The sequence below is a fragment of the Ranitomeya variabilis genome, chromosome 2, assembly GCF_051348905.1.
Source record: "Ranitomeya variabilis isolate aRanVar5 chromosome 2, aRanVar5.hap1, whole genome shotgun sequence".
Classification (NCBI taxonomy): Eukaryota; Metazoa; Chordata; class Amphibia; order Anura; family Dendrobatidae; genus Ranitomeya; species Ranitomeya variabilis.
Genome location: NC_135233.1, coordinates 906824205 through 906849110, shown reverse-complemented (window position 1 = coordinate 906849110; position 24906 = coordinate 906824205). Strand labels below are relative to the sequence as shown.

At 44.6% G+C, this 24906-nt stretch overlaps 1 protein-coding gene across 1 annotated transcript in view; it reads right to left on the bottom strand.

Annotated features, from left to right (window-relative positions):
* Window positions 1-5739: 5739 nt before the first annotated feature.
* Window positions 5740-24906, bottom strand: part of GHSR (growth hormone secretagogue receptor) — a 59329-nt gene continuing 40162 nt past the window's right edge. The window contains exon 2 of the mRNA XM_077290524.1: window positions 5740-6536. Coding sequence (XP_077146639.1) covers window positions 6232-6536 — 305 coding nt within the window. The 3' untranslated portion in view covers window positions 5740-6231. The remainder of the gene's footprint in view (window positions 6537-24906) is intronic.

The window sequence follows — 24906 nt, the reverse complement described above, 5'->3', positions numbered from 1 at the left end:
GCGAAACGGCCATCGTCCTTCTCCACAACTTCTCCCTGCCATGCTCCGCTATTTTATTGTAATGCCACACAAATAAACTGACTTTTGCACGGACGGTGAGTGCTCTCTTTTCTTCTTCATTATTATCATTGGCAACTGTTTTTTTCTGCATGAGCACCGTTGTCCGGAGTGGCTGGTACACGCTTCTTAACTGTCGAGGGGTGAATCAGGAGGACCAGGCTGAACGTGCGCCCATTTGTTTTCTATACAATTTTAATACATAGAACCTTTTGCTCCCCCTGGTGGCCGGAGTGTGAAGTGTAATGTGTGACTGTGATACCTGGTCAGGTGAACTCTTTTAGTGCAATCAGATGTACCATCACTGTGAAGTGTAATGTGTGACTGTGATACCTGGTCAGGTGAACTCTTTTAGTGCAATCAGACGTACCATCACTCCCCTTAGCGGCAGAGCGACATTACTGCAACGACCAGGACTCTGGGGCGCTGCATATACTGTAGCAGTTGTGTGTCAAAAGCATACAATAAGATGTTTTTGGTTATCGATAGCAATGCTATATTGCTCATGCAGTGTAACCGGCCCATCTGAGGGGGACAAATTTTCCTGCGATAGAAATCCTGCCCTTAGCAGAGAAACACCCCCAAAACATCAAAACATAATGTTTCCACCTCCATTCTTGACAGTGGGGATGGTGTTCTTTGGGTCATAGGCAGCTTTTCTCTTCCTCCAAACATGGAGGGTTGAGTTAATGCCAAAGACTTCAGTTTTTGTCTCATCTGACCACAGCACCTTCTCCCAATCACTCACAGAATCATCCAGGTGTTCATTGGTGTGATGGTGTGATATGCTATGTGGGTGTGATATGCTATGTGGGTATCATTTTGTGTATATTTCTATTTTACTTATTTTCCTGGTGTTGAGTTATTTGCCATCTGATATTCTCCCCCCAGTTCTGTATTGTTATCTCTCCACAGGGTCAGTGAATAATGTTGTTTGCTAATATGCTAATGACATGTTGACCTAGCTTGTTGAAACAATGAGCCCGAGACCCACCCCCCTAACCTGTCAATGAGGAGGGAGGTGAGACACAGTTCAGTTTGTTTGGAACTATGAAGTGAACACAGCACGTCAGAGAGCGAAAGAAGTGAATATGGACTGTTATCCTCTGTGCTGGATTGTTGGACTTTTATCCTGTAAATGAACAGCATTTGTGTTCTGGAATATTTTTATCCTTTGTGTGGTGGACCGTATATGCGTATATGGACCTTTTGTACTTTTGCCTAAATAAAGGTCTTGGAATTGTTTACTCTTCACTGGCTCTGTTGATTGTGTGATACCGGAGAAGGAACCCGTGACAATTGGCAAACTTCAGACGGGCCTGCCCATGTGCCTTCTTGACCAGGGGGACCTTGCGGGCACTGCAGGATTTTAAAGCTTTACGACATAATGTGTTAGCAATGGTTTTCTTGGTGACTGTGGTCCCAGCTGCCTTGAGATCATTAACAAGTTCCCCCCGTGTAGTTTTAGGCTGATCTCTCACCTTCCTCATGATCAAGGATACCCCGTGAGGTGAGATGAGATTTTGCATGGTGCCCCAGATCGATGTTGATTAACAGTCAGTTTGCATTTCTTCCATTTTCTTATTATTACACCAACAGCTGTCTCCTTCTCACCCAGCGTATTACTTATGGTTTTGTAGCCCATTCCAGCTTTGTGCAGGTCTATGATCTTGTCTCTCACATCCTTATAAAGCTCTTTGGTCTTGCCCATGTTGTAGAGGTTAGAGTCTGTGGACAGGAGTCTTTCATAAAGGTGACTATGTAAGACAGCTGTCTTTAATGCAGGTAACGAGTTGATTAAGAGCATCTAACTGGTCTGTAAGAGCCAGAGCTCTTAATGGTTGGTAGGGGATTAAATACTTATTTCTCACTGCAGAATGCAAATACATTTATATAATTTAGATAGTGTGATTTTCTGGATTTTATTTTTGATATTCTATCGCTCAATGTTAAAATTAACCTACCCTTAAAATTATACTGTTTATGTCTTTGACAGTGGGCAAACTTACAAAATCAGCAAGGGATCAAATACTTATTTCCTTCACTGTATATGATACTAATATTCTCATAAAAGAAATATAATTAACCCGACCTGTAATTTATATGGTTTTATATATTAGTATTTAAATAGTCTACAACCCAGAGTAGCCATGTAGTAGGATATGTTGCCATGTCATTGTAAATATCATCCACTTAAATTAGCCATATCTGTCACGCTAACAGAGAAGGTTGTAGAAGATGTAAAATTATCTTAAATGTGTGACCTTTTGGAAGCCTTCATACACAGCAAGCATGGCATTCTTAAACAATGCAAGGACTTCTGTTATTAGCCGTTAACTGACTCACCTGATTCAATGTCCGTACAGAATAATATCCAAGATGAAACGACAAATAATAGATTGAAGGGCGAGGATAGAAATGCCATTTTAATGAAAGCCATGTACAGTCTCTGACATGCTGCCTTTTTATTTTTGATTAGTGTCATAACAGAGCTCCAAAACTGCAGACAAATCAACTGCAAAACTTGTAGTTATTTTTTTGGCGAATGCTTCATTTGTGCCTTTATTTTATACACTGTATGTGCTAGATAGAAACATTCTTGGACATGTCACCACCTTATGATCATTGGGGGTCCGATCTCCAGAACCCTCACCAATCCTACATATGAAGAAGACCCAGCACTGTCATAGTTTCTCGTTCACAGTTTTTTGATGCACTGCATCATTCTAACCACATGCACTGCAGGGAAATGCAGTCAACTCTATTTAAAGGGTTATTTCCAAAAAACACCTCATCCCCTAAGCAAAAGATAATGGAGAAGTTGCTTTTCAGTAGGGAGACTGCTGGGATCCACTGTGATAGAGACTCTAGAACCCTAAGAATTGGGAACTCTGCAGCTGTGTCTTGCATGGAGCAAAGTTACGCATGCTCAACCTCTGTTCCATTCATTATCGACGGGGCTGCTGGAAAAACTGCTTTTCCGTGCGGGCGCCGCACACCTCAAATTGCCGCATGCGGACACATCCGCATACAACGCATGTCCCTGCGTACCCAATGTTAAAGATAGGTACGCAGGGAAATGCTGGACGCAGCCGGTAGTAGGCAGAGCCTGGGCGGAGCTTTACGGAGGAAGCAAGGAGGAAATACGCTGCCATCCGCAGTGCACAGGAACGCAAGTCTGAAACCAGCCTTAATGATATGCTCTTTTTGAGGTGGGAAAATTCCTTTAATCTTCAATAAGGTCTGTATAGTTCGATATTACATTTTAGGTGATAGGGCAAAGTGCTTGCAGAAACTTCAGCTTTGAGACTATTTTATTTCTGCTTCTATGTAAAATTTTGCCTAAATATATTCTCAGATTTTAAAAATATTTAGAATTGAGAGTCCTCAGTGGTTGATACCTTTTAATGGCTAACTGAAAAGATGGTAACAAATTGCAAGCTTTCGAGACTACATACGTCTCTTCATCAGGCAAAGACTAAAACAAATTCTGAAGAATCACATATTTATGCACAACATAGTATAGAAAAAAAAAAAAGGAGGGGAAAAAAACCATGGATAAGCCAGGTGACATGAAGCAGAATTACCATGGGTGATAAACAGTTACGTCCATAAATATTGGGCCAATTCTTAGATAAGGATTGTTTTATTGTCCTGTGATTAGGGTCTCTGTTGTGATGACCCCACATGGTCTGGTGGGCAATTCCTTAATTGATGTAAAAAGACATAAATTCGTGTGACACATTCATTCCTGCAGTTAGAGTGTCAAAGGTCGTCATCAGATTATATTCCCAGACTCTTCTGTCTCTCTGAGTTTTGAAGTTACCTCTTAGTAAAAGTAATTTCATGTCCATAATGCTGTGATCTGGGAGACAGAAATGTATTGCCACAGGTATATCCATTCTTTTTTCTCTTATTGTGTGGCGATGAGAGTTCATCCTTGTTCTCAGTTTCTGCCCTGTCTCCCCCACATACAGACCCCCAGTTGGACATTTAGTACAAATGATTAGGTACACCACATTAGAAGTGACGCAGCTGAATGTACCTGGTATCTTGTAGTCCTGATGTGAATTGGGGATCTTTATCTTGTCAGTGGTCATTATAAATGGACAGGTTTTACATTTTTTCTGGTTGCAAGGAAAGGTACCTGCAGCTGTTGGAGAGGACAGGGAGCTCTTGACAATGATGCTTCTTAGATTTGGGGGCTGCCTAAAACACAGTAGTGGGGGGTCTGGAAAAATGGATTGTAAGCAGGCATCTTTTTGTAGTAAAGGTTGTAATTTCCGTGCAGCTCCCCTTGGCACCTCCAGATTTGGATTGTAGGTGACCACTAGAGGTACCCGGTTATTTTCTTCTTTAGTTTTGTAATGTAGCAGGTGATTCCTTGGTATTCTGGTGGCTCTTGTGATCTGATTTTCAATTGTTCTTGGATGGTAGCCCTGATTCAAAAAGGTCTTTCCGAGGCGACCCAGGTGTTCATCTCTATCCATTGGGTTGGAACATATACGATTGTATCTGATGGCTTGGCTGTAGACAATAGAGTTTTTTATGTGTTTTGGATGGAAACTGTCCCATTTAAGGTATGTTGGACGGTCGATTGGCTTCTGATACAGGGATGTCTCTATTTTATTGTTCTGCAGCTTAATGATGGTGTCCAAAAAGTTAATTTCAGTGCAGGAGTAGTTGAGTGTCAAGTTGATGGTTGGATGAAATTGATTAAACTGTTCATGGAACGACTTTAGCTGTGGCTCAGATTCCGTCCAGATGATTAAAATGTCAATGTTCTCAGATTTCGGAATTTGCGTTTCTTCAATATGATCCCACCACCTGGATCACTCCTTTTGCAAGCAATAGCAATCTGCAGGTAATAATGGAAAAAATCTAAATCCTTTCCAGTGTCCTCATTTCATGCTTTTAGGGAATGAGGGGTGATCCTCATGGTTGACAATTTGGGCCATCAGCACGGTTGCACCTCTGGTTGAAACTGAGCACTCTCTAAAGCTGCAACGAGCGGTAGCTTTACATTTGCAGCATTAGAGGATTACAGGGGACTGAAGCTGGCTGGAATCAAGAGCATGCAGCTTTAGTGATCAGTCCTGCAAGGAGCTCACAAGTCCTGGCTCCTTGCAATGTTGACACCTTCATAAAGATTAGTGAGGTGCAGGATTATGTTACACAAATTTTGATGAATTACAAGAGATGCTGAACTAATTAACATTAATGAGTGGTTTGCACCTCCGTGCTCTGTGCCAGATGTGCTTCTCCATTCAGGGACTGGAGTAGCATTTCTACTGTGCAAAATGATGACAGATTTGATAAATTGACTGATCGGGCATGACCACGCTCTGCCCCTGCCCAAACTGATTCAAACTGGTGTGAATATGGCAAGTGTTTGATAATTTCAATTCCAAGTTGGGAAAAAAAATTGCGACTTTTCAAAACTGTCACACCACTTTTGTGCAATTAAAGCTTCGAAGAATTGGCCTCCTTGAGTTTATTTTTATGGCCTGTGTTTTTCTCTGTTTTGCACGTAGTTGGTAGCACTTGATGGGCATCTTTGATAAGTCACTTATCTTATAAGTGTATGAGTGCCTAATACTCATTTGCCACAAGAATTCAAAAACTCACACAGATCTGATTTTGGAGACAGAATAACATTTGACAACCACAACCTCAAGTTTTGCTTAAGATTTTATTGTCCTCGCTATTATCACATGACATAAGACTTTATACTTACTGTACTGAGGACCATTATTCTTTGGACACCAAGCATAGGGAGTGCATAAAACATGTACAATGTACTACAGAAAGCTGACAGCTCATGGCAGCTCTTCAGACATATAGGTTATAGCTTCATAAATACAGTACGAACGTATGAAAGCCCCACATAAGAACCTTTTTGCCTTGAGCACCCTTTCCAAGAAACCAATACAAAAGATATCGCTTTCACTGAGGAAAATATCACTCTAAAAATAGGAATGGATATTAAAGTTTTCACTGGTGCAAATCACTGGCCGGGCTTTCCATCACACATAGACAGCGCTTTAATCCTGAGGTACTATTGTGTGTTACGATTAAACACAGCACAATTTATGGATCCTACAAGGTGTTTCTGGAATAGTATGGCTTCAGTGTTGTCAGGCAGAAGGCAGGACCTTGTACAGATGTCTCCAGTCATGAGCTCACGTAGGACTCTGTCCAGGCAGGGGAACTTTCATCATTCATTTGGTAAGGTGCTTTTCTGCAGACTTTCTTTAGTCGGAATAGTCTGCAGGCAGCTGCACGATATTTTTTTGACATGATATTGTACAAAATAGGGTTAATGGCAGCGCTCAGGTAAAAAAGCACAAAAGATACCAAGTTACAATACTGGCTGATCAGAGCTATTTCCCAGGATCCTGCTTCAAAGGATTTAGAGAACAAGTAGCGTGCCACGTGGAATGGTAGCCAGCACAGGATGAAGGCAAACACCACGACAGCTGAAAAAGAGACAGAAAGGCATTAAATACAATGGTGATTACAATCCAACTTCATAGTGTTCAGTGTGTCGGTCTACATGTGGTAGAGAACTCCCACCTTTATCCTCCTCTGCTCTTTTTTAAAAGGTTCCTGCTATAACTGCGTATGGCCTATCACATGGCTCTACTATGGGCTCATGTATGGCTCCCATAGACTGTTTTTGGTGCACAATGTAAAATAAACTGAAGATAAATAATGGTTATATACAGCATACATGTACAGTGGGGAAAATAAGTATTTGATACACTACCGATTTTGCACGTTTTCCCACTGACAAAGAATTGAGAGGTCTGTAATTTTTATCGTAGGTACACTTCAACTGTGAGAGACAGAATCTAAAAATAAAAACAAGAAAATCACATTGTATGATTGTTACATAATTAATTTGCTTTTTATGGCATGAAATAAGTATTTGATACAATAGAACAACAGAACTTAATATTTGGTACAGAAACCTTTGTTTGTAATTACAGAGGTCAGATGTTTCCTGTAGTTTTTGGCCAAGCTTGCACGCACTGCAGAAGGTATGAGTGCAGCATCGGAGGGCTTCTTAAAGAAAAACTAACAGGCTAGAATACTTGCTGGTCCGTAGGTGATCAAATACTTATTTCATGCAATAAAAAGCAAATTAATTATGTAAAATTCATACAATGTGATTTTCTGGATTTTTGTTAAAAGTGATTTTCTGGATTTTTTTTTAAAAGTGCACGATAAAAATTACAGACCTCTCCATTCTTTGTTGGTGGGAAAACTTGCTAAATCGGCAGTGTATCAATCAATTATTTTCCCTACTGTATGTGGGTACATATACACTGCTCAAAAAATAAAGTGAACACTAAAATATCACATCCTAGAAATCACCGAATCTTTCAATTGCAAATCTTTATTCACTACATAGTGGAATGCGTTGAGAACAATAAAACATAAAATGATCAATGTAAATCAAAATTAATATGCAATGGAGGTATGAATTTGGAATGATCAAAATCAAAATGGAAAATCAAATTACAGGCTTATCCAACTTCAGTGTAAATGCCTCAAGACAAGGAAATAATGCTCAGTAGTGTAAAAGCTCTCAACCCTAGAGGTAAAGTAGCATGAAGCTGTGTGTCTATGAGCCACAGAAATTACTCAGGTAGTGCAGCTCATCCAGGATGGCACATCAATGCAAGTTGTGGCAAGTTGTGTCTGTCAACACAGTGTCCACAGCATGAAGCAGATACCAGGAGACAGGCTAGTACACCAGGAAATGTGGAGGGGGCCGTAGGAGGACAACAATCCAGCAGCAGGACTGCTACCTCCAACTTTGTGCAAGATGGAACAGGAGGAGCAGTGCCAGAGCCCTGCAAAATGACCTCCAGCAGGCCACTAACATCCATGGGTCTGCTCAAACTATCAGAAACATACTCCATTAGGGTGGTATGAGGGCCCGACGTGCACAAATAGGTGTTGAGCTTACAGCCCACACTAAGAATGGCAGATTCGACATTGGTGCCCTGTGCGCTTCACGGTTGAGTGCAGTTTCACACTTTGCACACATCCTCCAGCATGACTGATTTGCCAGGGAATCAGTTATGGTGTGGGGAATGATTTCTTTGGAGGGCCGCAAAGCCCTCAGTGTGCTAGCCAGAGGTACCCTGATGACTATTAGGTAAAGGGATGAGATCCTCAGACCCATTCTGAGACCATATGCAGGTGCAGTGGGCCCTAGATTCCATCTGATGCATGTCAATGCTAGGCCTCATTTGGCTAAAGTGTGTCAGCAGTTAATGCATGATGAAGGAATTGACACTATGGACTGACCTGCTTGTTGGGCTCTAAATGCATGTGTTGTGAGTGACTGTCACACAGGCTTGACACATGCAGCTGCGGAGCCGAACAGCTGATCAGCCGGAGTGATCCAAGTATCCGGGTTCCCTCTGCAGCTTATTCGGTAAGTGCTATAGCTTGTGGAGCGCCCGCTAGAACATTGGGGTACTCGGGCCGGGTCCAGTGGTCGTTAAAGGGGTGGTCACGGTGGCAGTGACCCGGTCCATGGCCCTGGGCGTTCAAGTTAAAGGGAAGGTCTTTAAAGCGGTTGTTTTGAATAAATAATGTTCGTGATGCCACCTGTGGTACTCGGTCAGAGATGACTGACGCTGCTTAAAGGGGTCCACTAGGGATGATGGTACTGCAGCAGGGATGGTATGGCTTCCCACAGGTGAAGCTTGATCCCCAGGGCTCCCGATGTAGTGGGTAAAGATGACAGACGGTGTAGTGCCGGAAAAAATGTTGCAGTCTCTTTACCTTTTCTGGTGTTATACAGCCACAGTCCAGGGTATGGATCACAGGTGATGGAGAGGTCCAGGCAGCCTGGAAGCAAATTGGAGCCCCTTTAACCAGGTGGGGTTGGGAGCCTTCCTTACTGCGCTGTAGTGTGCGTCCCTTGCTGCCTGAGGCTTCTCACAAGATCCTCTCTCTCTCTGACCTAGGACAGTACCCGCATGGCAGGCAACGTGAGCCTTTTACAGGTGTCCCTAGTTGCGGCAACTCCGGGCTCTATATGGTGCTGTGCCTTTGGGTGTAGTTGTGGACAGGCAACTTGAAATCTCCTGCCCTCTTGTTTCTTTTGTGGGGCATACAGTCAGGGACGTATTTACAGTTTCTGCTGCCCTAGGCACTTTTACACTGTGTTCCAAATTATTATGCAAATTGGATTTAAGTGTCATAAAGATTTAATTGTTTTGTTTTTCAAATAAACTCGTGGATGGTATTGTGTCTCAGGGCTCAATGGATCACTGAAATCAATCTTAAACACATGTGATAATTGGTTTTCCAGGTGATTCTAATTAAAGGAAAACTACTTAAAAATGATGTTCCACATTATTAAGCAGGTCACAGTTTTCAAGTATTATGGGAAAGAAAAAGGATCTCTCTGCTGCTGAAAAGCATCAAATAGTGCAATGCCTTGGTGAAGGGATGAAAACATTAGAAATTTTCCAAAAACATAAGCGTGATCATCATACTGTTAAGAGAATTGTGGCTGTATCTGACCACAAATGTGTTTGTGCTGATAAAGGCATAATGAGGAAGATTTCTGCCAGGCAAGTTCATCGGATTAAGAGAGCAGCTGCTAAAAAGCCATTACAAAGCAGCAAACAGATATTTGAAGCTGCTGGTGCCTCTGGAGTCCCTCGAACCTCAAGGTGTAGGATCCTTCAAAGGCTTGCTGTGGTGCATAAACCAACTATTTGGCCACCCTTAAACAGTGTTCACAAGCAGAAATGGTTGTATTGGGCCCACACATACATGAAGACTAATTTCCAAACAGTCTTATTTACTGATAAGTGTTGAGCAACCCTGGATGGTCCAGATGGATGGAGTAGTGGATGGTTGGTGGATGGCCACCATGTCCCAACAAGGCTGCAACATCAGCGAGGAGGTGGAGGAGTCATGTTTTGGGCCAGAATCATGGGAAACAGCTGGTAAGGCCCTTTAAGGTTCCTGAAGGTGTGAAAATTACCTCTGCAAAGTATATAGAGTTTCTGACTGACAACTTTCTTCTATGGTCTAAAAAGCAGAAACGTGCCTTCAGGAGCAAAATCATCTTCATGCTGACAATGCCCCATTTCATGCTGCAAAGAATATCTCTGAGTCATTGGCTGCTATGGGCATAAAAGGAGATAAACTCATGGTGTGGGGACCATCTTCCCCTGACCTCAACCCTATAGAGAACCTTTAGAGGATCATCAAGCAAAAGATCTATGAGGGTGGGAGGCAGTTCACATCAAAACAGCAGCTCTGGGAGGCTATTCCAACTTCATGCAAAGAAATACAAGCAGAAACTCTCCAAAAACTCACAAGTTCAATGGATGCAAGAATTGTGAAGGTGACATCAAAGAAGGGTCCTATGTTAACATGTAACTTGGCCTGTTGGGATGTTTTGGCGTTAAATAGCTTTTTTGTTCAGTGAATGTGACCTCCTAATGCTGCAAATTCCACAAATGAGCATTTTCAGTTCTTTAAAACATATCAAATGTTTAGAAATTCTACTGTGCATAATAATTTGGAACAGTGCATTTTGAGTTTTTATTCATTTTGGAGATTATACTGTTATCATTGGGAGGTTTCTTCAATAAAATTCGATGTATAATCTAACGGGTGATGACTTTTATTAGACTGACTGTCATTTGCACCGACCATTTAGGAAAATCTGATAAAAATGTAATTTGCATAATAATTTGGAACATAGTGTAGTGCTGCTGCAGCGCCCCAGAGTCCTGGTCGTTGCAGTACTGATGCTCCGCCGCTAAGGGGGGCTATGGTACATCTGATGGCACTGAAGGAGTTCTTCTGACCAGGTATCACAGACACCAATACACTTCACAGTCTGGCCTCCAGGGGGAGCTAAGGGTGCTATGTATTAGGCCACTCCTCACAATCTGGTAAAACTGGGGGTTAGGCAGGAAGTTAGACAGAAGCTGACTGGGAATCGAACAGGCAACATCCTGTGGCAGAGGGTGTTGCGGGGAGAGACTCAGGGGGGTCCCTGTCAGGGGTGGGATCCTGACAGAGGCCTAGCGAACAGAGAGAACGTTACGGGACCGCGCCTGCACCTGATCGCGGCGGTACCCTAAGAAAGGACAAGAAGCGAGGTTTATTGTGCTGAGTGAGAAACGAGATCAACGCAACAAGGAGAAATACCAGTAGGAGTCGTGCTGTAAGACGAGGCAACATCCTACTGAGGCGCGCAGCCGGTGGCCGGAACGCCGAGGAAGTATAGAGCTCCAGGCCTAACTTCAAACCTACGGCAGGACAGTCAGCTATAGGCGGGCTGTCTCACACAAATCACCTATGAAGACACAGGGGGCAACAGGAGAAGGGCGACACTAGAGTCCAGGAAGAGCTCCGAGCCTACCCGTCATACGGGTGTGTCCTAGCCATATCATCTGGGGGACGAAGCAGAACATCATAATCAAGTTGTGAGGGAACTTCAGAAACAGACACAACAGTTGTGGGGACTATCCCGTAAGCACAGCAGGGGAGGACCACAACACACAAGCGCTAGAAGGTAGGCACAGATTTCCACCTGCAAAGGGGACTCTGGAGGTGCCATCGGACCGGCTGGACTTGCGCAGCCTGGTTAACCGTATTCTGGACTGAGGATCCTGAAGCCTTCAGTAAAGAGGTAAAGAGACTGCAACCTGGTGTCCTCGTTATTTACTGCGACCTGCACTGCACCATAACATCATCCCCATATCTCCACATTCATTGTACGCCCCTCAGCAGGGTCACGGACCGGGTCTATCCACCGTGACAATTCCAGAACAGAGACTCAGAGGCCCGGTACCGGGCACCCCTCGGCCCTGTGGCAGTGGGGGCGCTACACTGCCTCCCCCTTTGGTAATTATGACACTATCGGCAGTGACTTTGGCAAAAATCGCTGATGTGAAAGTAGCCTTTTGCAGCAGATCGGGCAGTTTTTCCGCATCTGCCACGTAACGGATCACTGACGGCAACACTGCGTTCGGCCTCATTCATTTCCTATGGGATTTGTGGACATTTGCGGCACTTGCGATCCGGCAAATGCGGTATCATACCTCCCAACTTTTGAAGAAGGGAAAGAGGGATAAAGTTTGCGCTACGCAGCAAATTTTAGGCCACACCTCTGACCACACCCATTTCACAACTAGTCACACCCATATCCACGCCCCAACCACACCCATTTAGTACTGATGATCACACTGTTTCATAAAAAATAATTATAAACAAAAAAATATGGCCACACAGTGCTCCATACTGTATAATGACCCCACATGATGCTCAATACTGTATAATGGCCACACATGATGCTCCATACTGTATAATGGCCACACAGTGTTTTATACTGTATAATGGCCACACATGATGCTCCATACTGTATAATAGCCACACATGATGCTCCATACTGTATAATGGCCACACAGTGCTCCATACTGTATAATGGCCCCACATGATGCTCAGTACTGTATAATGGCCACACAGTGTTTTATACTGTATAATGGCCACACATGATGCTCCATACTGTATAATCGCCACACGTGATGCTCCATACTGTATAACGGCCACACAGTGCTCCATACTGTATAATGGCCCCACATGATGCTCAGTACTGTATAATGGCCACGCATGATGCTCCATACTGTATAATGGCCACACAGTGCTCCATACTGTATAATGACCCCACATGATGCTCCATACTGTATAATGGCCACACATAATGCTCAATACTGTATAATGGCCACACATGATGCTCCATACTGTATAATGGCCACATATGATGCTCCATACTGTATAATGGCCACACATGATGCTTAATACTGTATAATGGCCACACATGATGCTCAATACTGTATAATGGCCACATATGATGCTCCATACTGTATAATGGCCACACATGATGCTTCATACTGTATAATGGCCATACATGATGCTCCATACTGTATAATGGCCACACATGATGCTCCATACTGTATAATGGCCACACACGATGCTCCATACTGTATAATGGCCACACAGTGCTCCATACTGTATAATGGCCCCACATGATGCTCAGTACTGTATAATGGCCACACATGATGCTCCATACTGTATAATGGCCACAGTGCTCCAAACTGTTTAATGACCCCACATGATGCTCCATACTGTATAATGGCCACACATAATGCTCAATACTGTATAATGGCCACACATGATGCTCCATACTGTACAATGGCCACATATGATGCTCCATACTGTATAATGGCCACACATGATGCTTCATACTGTATAATGGCCATACATGATGCTCCATACTGTATAATGGCCACACAGTGTTTTATACTGTATAATTGCCACACATGATGCTCCATACTGTATAATGGCCACACAGTGCTCCATACTGTATAATGGCCACACAGTGCTCCATACTGTATAATGGCCACACATGATGCTCCATACTGTATAATGGCCACACAGTGCTCCATACTGTATAATGGCCTCACATGATGCTCAGTACTGTATAATAGCCACACATGATGCTCCATACTGTATAATGGCCACACAGTGCTCCATACTGTTTAATGGCAAAACATGATGCTCACTACTGTATAATGATCACACAGTGCTCCATGCTGTATAATGGCCACACATGATGCTCAATTTCATATAATGACCACACAGTGCTCCATACTGTATAATGGCCCCACATGATGCTCAGTACTGTATAATAGCCACACATGATGCTCCATACTGTATAATGGCCACACAGTGCTCCATACTGTTTAATGGCAAAACATGATGCTCACTACTGTATAATGGTCACACAGTGCTCCATGCTGTATAATGGCCACACATGATGCTCAATATCATATAATGACCACTGTCATGATCTCAATGGCAAGAGATCATAGCATCAGCATATAAAGGAACTAGCTCTTGGAAGATGGGAACTGAGCTGACCATGAACTAAACCTAACGCACAACTAGCAGTGGCCGGGTAGCATGCCTACGTTGATTCTAGATGCCCAGCACCAGCCGGAGGACTAAATAATGCTAGCAGAGGAAAATATTAGTCCTAGCTCACCTCTAGAGAAATACCCCGAAAGGAGACAGAGGCCCCCCACATGTATTGGCGGTGAATTAAGATGAAATAACAAACGTAGTATGAAAATAGGTTTAGCAAATTTGAGGTCCACTTACTACATAGCAGAAGACAGAAAGGACACTTTCATGGTCAGCTGAAAACCCTATCAAAACACCATCCAGAAATTACTTTAAAACTCTGGCATTAACTCATAACACCAGAGTGGCAATTCCTGTTCACAAGAGCTTTCCAGACACAGTAACGAAACTACAGCTGTGAACTGGAACAAAAATGCAAAAACAAACATGGACAAGAGTCCAACTTATCTAGTAGTTGTCTAGGAGCAGGAACAAGCACAGAGAGGCTTCTGATAACATTGTTGACCGGCAAGCAACTAACAGAGCAGCAAGGTTATATAGCGACTCCCACATCTTGATGGGAACAGGTGAACAGAGAAGATGAAGACACCAGTTCAATTCCACCAGTAGCCACCGGGGGAGCCCAGAATCCAAATTCACAACAGTACCCCCCCTCAAGGAGGGGGCACCGAACCCTCACCAGAACCACCAGGGCGATCAGGATGGGCCCTATGAAAGGCACGAACCAGATCAGAGGCATGAACATCAGATGCATTCACCCAAGAATTATCCTCCTGGCCGTATCCCTTCCACTTGACCAGATACTGGAGTCTCCGTCTGGAAACACGAGAGTCTAAGATTTTCTCCACAACGTACTCCAACTCACCCTCAACCAACACCGGAGCAGGAGGCTCAACGGAAGGCACAACCGGTACCTCATACCTGCGCAATAATGACCGATGAAAAACGTTATGAATAGAAAAGGATGCAGGGAGGTCCAAACGGAAGGAAACAGGGTTAAGAATCTCCAATATCTTATACGGGCCGATGAACCGAGGCTTAAACTTAGGAGAAGAGACCCTCATAGGGACAAAACGAGAAGACAACCACACCAAATCCCCAACACAAAGCCAAGGACCAACACGACGGTGGCGGTTGGCAAAAAGCTGAGTCTTCTCCTGGGACAACCTCAAATTGTCCACCACCTGCCCCCAGATCTGATGCAATCTCTCCACCACAGCATCCACTCCAGGACAATCCGAAGATTCCACCTGACCAGAGGAAAATCGAGGATGAAACCCCGAATTACAGAAAAACGGGGACACCAAAGTGGCAGAGCTGGCCCGATTATTGAGAGCGAACTCCGCCAATGGCAAAAAAGCAACCCAATCATCCTGGTCAGCAGACACAAAACACCTCAGATATGTCTCCAGGGTCTGATTAATCCGCTCGGTCTGGCCATTCGTCTGAGGATGGAAAGCGGACGAAAAAGATAAATCTATGCCCATCCTAGCACAGAATGCCCGCCAAAATCTAGACACGAATTGGGTCCCTCTGTCAGAAACGATATTCTCAGGGATACCATGCAAACGAACAACATTTTGAAAAAACAGAGGAACCAACTCGGAAGAAGAAGGCAACTTGGGCAGAGGAACCAAATGGACCATCTTAGAGAAACGGTCACACACCACCCAGATGACAGACATCTTCTGAGAAACAGGCAGATCTGAAATAAAATCCATCGAGATGTGCGTCCAAGGCCTCTTAGGAATAGGCAAGGGCAATAACAATCCACTAGCCCGAGAACAACAAGGCTTGGCCCGAGCACAAACGTCACAAGACTGCACAAAGCCTCGCACATCTCGTGACAGGGAAGGCCACCAGAAGGACCTTGCCACCAAATCCCTGGTACCAAAAATGCCAGGATGACCTGCCAACGCAGAAGAATGAACCTCAGAGATGACTCTACTGGTCCAATCATCAGGAACAAATAGTTTATCAGGTGGGCAACGATCAGGTCTATCCGCCTGAAACTCCTGCAAGGCCCGCCGCAGGTCTGGAGAAACGGCTGACAATACCACTCCATCCTTAAGGATACCTGTGGGCTCAGAGTTACCAGGCGAGTCAGGCTCAAAACTCCTAGAAAGGGCATCCGCCTTAACATTCTTAGAACCCGGTAGGTATGACACCACAAAATTAAACCGAGAGAAAAATAATGACCAGCGCGCCTGTCTAGGATTCAGGCGCCTGGCGGTCTCAAGATAAATCAAATTTTTGTGGTCAGTCAATACCACCACCTGATGTCTGGCCCCCTCAAGCCAATGGCGCCACTCCTCAAAAGCCCACTTCATGGCCAAAAGCTCCCGATTCCCAACATCATAATTCCGCTCAGCGGGCGAAAATTTACGGGAAAAGAAGGCACAAGGCCTCATCACGGAGCAGTCAGAACTTTTCTGCGACAACACTGCCCCAGCTCCGATCTCAGAAGCGTCGACCTCAACCTGAAAAGGTAGAGCAACATCAGGCTGACGCAACACAGGGGCAGAGGAAAAACGGCGCTTGAGCTCCCGAAAGGCCTCCACAGCATCAGGGGACCAATCGGCAACATCAGCACCCTTCTTAGTCAAATCGGTCAATGGCTTAGCAATATCCGAAAAACCAGCAATAAATCGACGATAAAAGTTAGCAAAGCCCAAAAATTTCTGAAGACTCTTAAGAGAAGAGGGCTGCGTCCAATCACAAATAGCTTGTACCTTGACAGGATCCATTTCAATGGAAGAGGGGGAAAAAATATATCCCAAAAAGGAAATCCTCTGTACCCCAAAAACACACTTAGAACCCTTCACACACAAAGAAGACCGCAAAACCTGAAAAACCCTCTTGACTTGCTGGACATGAGAGTCCCAGTCATCCGAAAAAATCAGAATATCATCCAGATACACAATCATAAATTTATCCAAATAATCGCGAAAAATATCATGCATAAAGGACTGGAAAACTGACGGAGCATTTCAAAGACCAAAAGGCATCACTAAATACTCAAAATGGCCCTCGGGCGTATTAAATGCGGTTTTCCACTCATCCCCCTGCCTGATTCGCACCAAATTATACGCCCCACGAAGGTCAATCTTAGAGAACCACTTGGCCCCCTTTATGCGAGCAAACAAATCAGTCAGCAACGGCAATGGGTATTGATATTTAACAGTGATTTTATTCAAAAGCCGATAATCAATACATGGTCTCAAAGAGCCGTCTTTTTTTGACACAAAGAAAAAACCGGCTCCTAAGGGAGATGACGATGGACGAATATGTCCCTTTTCCAAGGACTCCTTTATATATTCTCGCATAGCAGCATGTTCAGGCACAGACAGATTAAATAAACGACCCTTTGGGTATTTACTACCCGGGATTAAATCTATGGCACAATCGCACTCTCGGTGCGGAGGTAACGAACCAAGCTTGGATTCTTCAAAGACGTCACGATAGTCAGACAGGAACTCAGGAATTTCAGAGGGAATAGATGATGAAATGGAAACCACAGGTACATCCCCATGAGCCCCCTTACATCCCCAGCTCAACACAGACATAGCTCTCCAGTCGAGGACTGGGTTGTGAGATTGCAGCCAAGGCAATCCTAGCACCAAATCATCATGTAGATTACACAGCACCAGAAAGCGAATAATCTCCTGGTGATCCGGATTAATACGCATAGTTACTTGTGTCCAGTATTGTGGTTTATTATTAGCCAATGGGGTGGAGTCAATCCCCTTCAGAGGAATAGGAGTCTCCAAAGGCTCTAAATCATACCCACAGCGCTTGGCAAAGGACCAATCCATAAGACTCAACGCGGCGCCAGAGTCGACATAGGCGTCCGTGGTAATAGATGACAAAGAGCAAATCAGGGTCACAGATAGAATAAACTTAGACGGTAAGGTGCAAATGGAAACAGATTTACCAAGCTTTTTAGTGCGCTTAGAGCATGCTGATATAACATGAGTAGAATCACCACAATAGAAACACAACCCATTTTTCCGTCTAAAATTCTGCCGCTCGCTTCGGGACAGAATTCTATCACACTGCATACTCTCTGGCGATTTCTCAGTGGACACCGCCAGATGGTGCACTGGTTTGCGCTCCCGCAAACGCCTATCGATCTGAATAGCCATTGTCATGGACTCATTCAGACCCGCAGGCACAGGGAACCCCACCATAACATCCTTAATGGCATCAGAGAGACCCTCTCTGAAAGTCGCCGCCAGGGCGCACTCATTCCACTGAGTAAGCACAGACCATTTACGGAATCTTTGGCAGTAAATTTCCGCTTCATCTTGCCCCTGAGATAGGGACATCAAAGTTTTTTCTGCCTGAAGCTCCAAATGAGGTTCGTCATAAAGCAACCCCAAGGCCAGAAAAAACGCATCCACATTGAGCAACGCAGGATCCCCTGGTGTCAATGAAAAAGCCCAGTCTTGAGGGTCGCCCCGGAGCAAGGAAATCACAATCCTGACCTGCTGTGCAGGGTCTCCGGCAGAGCGAGATTTCAGGGACAAAAATAATTTGCAATTATTTCGAAAATTCTGAAACCCAGATCTATTCCCCGAGAAAAATTCCGGCAAAGGAATTCTCGGCTCAGATACAGGTGCATGACAAACAAAATCTTGCAAATTTTGTACCTTCGTGGCGAGATTATTCAAACCTGCAGTTACACTCTGAAGATCCATTACAAACAGGTGGACACAGAACCATTCAAAGATTAGAAGGAGAGAAAAAAAAAAAAAAATTTCAGCAGACTACTTATTTCTCTCCTTTCTCAGCCAAGGATTTTAACCCTTTAGTGGGCCGGTCAAACTGTCATGATCTCAATGGCAAGAGATCATAGCATCAGCATATAAAGGAACTAGCTCTTGGAAGATGGGAACTGAGCTGACCATGAACTAAACCTAACGCACAACTAGCAGTGGCCGGGTAGCATGCCTACGTTGATTCTAGATGCCCAGCACCAGCCGGAGGACTAAATAATGCTAGCAGAGGAAAATATTAGTCCTAGCTCACCTCTAGAGAAATACCCCGAAAGGAGACAGAGGCCCCCCACATGTATTGGCGGTGAATTAAGATGAAATAACAAACGTAGTATGAAAATAGGTTTAGCAAATTTGAGGTCCACTTACTACATAGCAGAAGACAGAAAGGACACTTTCATGGTCAGCTGAAAACCCTATCAAAACACCATCCAGAAATTACTTTAAAACTCTGGCATTAACTCATAACACCAGAGTGGCAATTCCTGTTCACAAGAGCTTTCCAGACACAGTAACGAAACTACAGCTGTGAACTGGAACAAAAATGCAAAAACAAACATGGACAAGAGTCCAACTTATCTAGTAGTTGTCTAGGAGCAGGAACAAGCACAGAGAGGCTTCTGATAACATTGTTGACCGGCAAGCAACTAACAGAGCAGCAAGGTTATATAGCGACTCCCACATCTTGATGGGAACAGGTGAACAGAGAAGATGAAGACACCAGTTCAATTCCACCAGTAGCCACCGGGGGAGCCCAGAATCCAAATTCACAACAGACCACACAGTGCTCCATACTGTATAATGGCCCCACATGATGCTCATGTCTTTGCCTGTACAGTATGGAGCACTGTGTGGCCATTATACAGTACTGAGCATCATGTGGAGCCATTATACTGTATAGAGCATCATGTGGGCCCATTATACTGTATGGAATATCATGTGTGGCCATTATACAGTATGCAGCATCATGTGGGCCACATAATGCTCAATACTGTATAATGGCCACACATGATGCTCCATACTGTATAATGTGTCATGATCTCCATGGCCAGAGAACATAGCATAAGCCTATATAGGTACAAGCTCTTGGAAGATGGGAACTGAGCTGACCATGAACTAAACCTACCGCACAACTAGAAGTAGCCAGGTAGCATGTCCTACTTTTTATCCCTAGATGCCCAGCGCCAGCCGGAGAACTAAATAATGCTAGCAGAGGGAAATATTAGTCCTAGCTCACCTCTAGAGAAATACCCCGAAAGGAGACAGAGGCCCCCCACATATATTGGCGGTGAATTAAGATGAAATAACAAACGCAGCAGGAAAATAGGTTTAGCAAATTTGAGGTCCACTTACTAGATAGCAGAAGACAGAAAGAACACTTTCATGGTCAGCTGAAAACCCTAACAAAACACCATCCAGAAATTACTTTAGGACTCTGGCATTAACTCATAATACCAGAGTGGCAATTCCTGATCACAAGAGCTTTCCAGACACAGTAACGAAACAACAGCTGTGAACTGGAACAAAAATGCAAAAACAAACATGGACAAAAGTCCAACTTATCTAGTTGTTGTCTAGGAGCAGGAACAAGCACAGAGAGGCTTCTGATAACATTGTTGACCGGCAAGCAACTAACAGAGAAGCCAGGTTATATAGCGACTCCCACAACTTGATGGGAACAGGTGAACAGGGAAGATGATGACACAAGTTCAATTCCACCAGTAGCCACCGGGGGAGCCCAGAATCCAAATTCACAACAGTACCCCCCCCTCAAGGAGGGGGCACCGAACCCTCACCAGAACCACCAGGGCGATCAGGATGGGCCCTATGAAAGGCACGAACCAGATCGGAGGCATGAACATCAGATGCAGTCACCCAAGAATTATCCTCCTGGCCGTATCCCTTCCACTTGACCAGATACTGGAGTCTCCGTCTGGAAACACGGGAGTCCAGGATTTTCTCCACAACGTACTCCAACTCACCCTCAACCAACACCGGAGCAGGAGGCTCAACGGAAGGCACAACCGGTACCTCATACCTGCGCAATAACGACCGATGAAAAACGTTATGAATAGAAAAGGATGCAGGGAGGTCCAAACGGAAGGAAACAGGGTTAAGAATCTCCAATATCTTATACGGGCCGATGAACCGAGGCTTAAACTTAGGAGAAGAGACCCTCATAGGGACAAAACGAGAAGACAACCACACCAAATCCCCAACACAAAGCCGAGGACCAACACGACGGTGACGGTTGGCAAAAAGCTGAGTCTTCTCCTGGGACAACTTCAAATTGTCCACCACCTGCCCCCAGATCTGATGCAATCTCTCCACCACCGCATCCACTCCAGGACAATCCGAAGATTCCACCTGACCGGAGGAAAATCGAGGATGGAACCCCGAATTACAGAAAAACGGGGACACCAAGGTGGCAGAGCTGGCCCGATTATTGAGGGCGAACTCCGCCAATGGCAAAAAAGCAACCCAATCATCCTGGTCAGCAGACACAAAACACCTCAGATATGTCTCCAGGGTCTGATTAGTCCGCTCGGTCTGGCCATTAGTCTGAGGATGAAAAGCAGACGAAAAAGATAAATCTATGCCCATCCTAGCACAGAATGCTCGCCAGAATCTAGACACAAATTGGGTTCCTCTGTCAGAAACGATATTCTCAGGAATACCATGCAAACGAACAACATTTTGAAAAAACAGAGGAACCAACTCGGAAGAAGAAGGCAACTTGGGCAGGGGAACCAAATGGACCATCTTAGAGAAACGGTCACACACCACCCAGATGACAGACATCTTCTGGGAAACAGGCAGATCTGAAATAAAATCCATCGAGATGTGCGTCCAAGGCCTCTTAGGAATAGGCAAGGGCAACAATAATCCACTAGCCCGAGAACAACAAGGCTTGGCCCGAGCACAAACGTCACAAGACTGCACAAAGCCTCGCACATCTCGTGACAGGGAAGGCCACCAGAAGGACCTTGCCACCAAATCCCTGGTACCAAAAATTCCAGGATGACCTGCCAACGCAGAAGAATGAACCTCAGAGATGACTCTACTGGTCCAATCATCAGGAACAAACAATTTATCAGGTGGACAACGATCCGGTCTATCCGCTTGAAACTCCTGCAAGGCCCGCCGCAGGTCTGGAGAAACGGCTGACAATATCACTCCATCCTTAAGGATACCTGTGGGCTCAGAGTTACCAGGCGAGTCAGGCTCAAAACTCCTAGAAAGGGCATCCGCCTTAATATTCTTAGAACCCGGTAGGTATGACACCACAAAATTAAACCGAGAGAAAAATAATGACCAGCGCGCCTGTCTAGGATTCAGGCGCCTGGCGGTCTCAAGATAAATCAAATTTTTGTGGTCAGTCAATACCACCACCTGATGTCTGGCCCCCTCAAGCCAATGGCGCCACTCTTCAAAAGCCCACTTCATGGCCAAAAGCTCCCGATTCCCAACATCATAATTCCGCTCAGCGGGCGAAAATTTACGGGAGAAGAAGGCACAAGGCCTCATCACGGAGCAGTCAGGACTTTTCTGCGACAACACTGCCCCAGCTCCGATCTCAGAAGCGTCGACCTCAACCTGAAAAGGAAGAGCAACATCAGGCTGACGCAACACAGGGGCAGAAGAAAAACGGCGCTTAAGCTCCCGAAAGGCCTCCACAGCATCAGGAGACCAATCAGCAACATCAGCACCCTGCTTAGTCAAATCGGTCAATGGCTTAACGACATCTGAAAAACCAGCAATAAATCGACGATAAAAGTTAGCAAAGCCCAAAAATTTCTGAAGACTCTTGAGAGAAGAGGGCTGCGTCCAATCACAAATAGCTTGAACCTTGACAGGATCCATCTCAATGGAAGAGGGAGAAAAAATATATCCCAAAAAGGAAATCCTCTGAACCCCAAAAACGCACTTAGAACCCTTCACACACAAAGAATTAGACCGCAAAACCTGAAAAACCCTCCTGACTTGCTGGACATGAGAGTCCCAGTCATCCGAAAAAATCAGAATATCATCCAGATACACAATCATAAATTTATCCAAATAATCGCGGAAAATATCATGCATAAAGGACTGGAAGACTGAAGGGGCATTTGAAAGACCAAAAGGCATCACCAAATACTCAAAGTGGCCCTCGGGCGTATTAAATGCGGTTTTCCACTCATCCCCCTGCCTGATTCGCACCAAATTATACGCCCCACGGAGGTCAATCTTAGAGAACCACTTGGCCCCCTTTATGCGAGCAAACAAATCAGTCAGCAACGGCAATGGGTATTGATATTTAACCGTGATTTTATTCAAAAGCCGATTATCAATACATGGTCTCAAAGAGCCGTCTTTTTTTGACACAAAGAAAAAACCGGCTCCTAAGGGAGATGACGATGGCCGAATATGTCCCTTTTCCAAGGACTCCTTTATATATTCTCGCATAGCAGCATGTTCAGGCACAGACAGATTAAATAAACGACCCTTTGGGTATTTACTACCCGGGATTAAATCTATGGCACAATCGCACTCTCGGTGCGGAGGTAGCGAACCAAGCTTGGATTCTTCAAAGACGTCACGATAGTCAGACAGGAACTCAGGAATTTCAGAGGGAATAGATGATGAAATGGAAACCACAGGTACATCCCCATGAGTCCCCTTACATCCCCAGCTCAACACAGACATAGCTCTCCAGTCAAGGACTGGGTTGTGAGACTGCAGCCATGGCAATCCTAGCACCAAAACATCATGTAGATTATACAGCACCAGAAAGCGAATAATCTCCTGGTGATCCGGATTAATACGCATAGTTACTTGTGTCCAGTATTGTGGTTTATTATTAGCCAATGGGGTGGAGTCAATCCCCTTCAGAGGAATAGGAGTCTCCAAAGGCTCTAAATCATACCCACAGCGATTGGCAAAGGACCAATCCATAAGACTCAAAGCGGCGCCAGAGTCGATATATGCGTCCGTGGTAATGGATGACAAAGAGCAAATCAGGGTCACAGACAGAATAAATTTAGACTGTAAATTGCCAATGGAAACAGATTTGTCAAGCTTTTTAGTGCGCTTAGAGCATGCTGATATAACATGAGTAGAATCACCACAATAGAAACACAACCCATTTTTCCGTCTAAAATTCTGCCGCTCGCTTCTGGACAGAATTCTATCGCACTGCATACTTTCTGGCGTCTTCTCAGTGGACACCGCCAGATGGTGCACTGGTTTGCGCTCCCGCAGACGCCTATCGATCTGAATAGCCATTGTCATGGACTCATTCAGACCCGCAGGCACAGGGAACCCCACCATAACATCCTTAATGGCATCAGAGAGACCCTCTCTGAAAGTCGCCGCCAGGGCGCACTCATTCCACTGAGTAAGCACAGACCATTTACGGAATCTTTGGCAGTAAATTTCAGCTTCATCTTGCCCCTGAGATAGGGACATCAAAGTTTTTTCTGCCTGAAGTTCCAAATGAGGTTCCTCATAAAGCAACCCCAAGGCCAGAAAAAACGCATCCACATTGAGCAACGCAGGATCCCCTGGTGTCAATGAAAAAGCCCAGTCTTGAGGGTCGCCCCGGAGCAAGGAAATCACAATCCTGACCTGCTGTGCAGGGTCTCCGGCAGAGCGAGATTTCAGGGACAAAAATAATTTGCAATTGTTTCGAAAATTCTGAAAACCAGATCTATTCCCCGAGAAAAATTCCGGCAAAGGAATTCTCGGCTCAGATACAGGTGCATGAAAAACAAAATCTTGCAATTTTTGTACCTTCGTGGCGAGATCACTCAAACCTGCAGTTACACTCTGAAGATCCATTACAAACAGGTGGACACAGAGCCATTCAAAGATTAGAAGGAGAGAAAGAAAAAAGAAAGGCTGCAGCATAGACAGACTGGCAAGGGGTCCAATTAAGAGCACACTCCAAACTAGAGAAAAAAAAAAAAAAAAAATTCTCAGCAGACTTCTTATTTCTCTCCTTTCTCAGCCAAGGATTTTAACCCTTTAGTGGGCCGGTCAAACTGTCATGATCTCCATGGCCAGAGAACATAGCATAAGCCTATATAGGTACAAGCTCTTGGAAGATGGG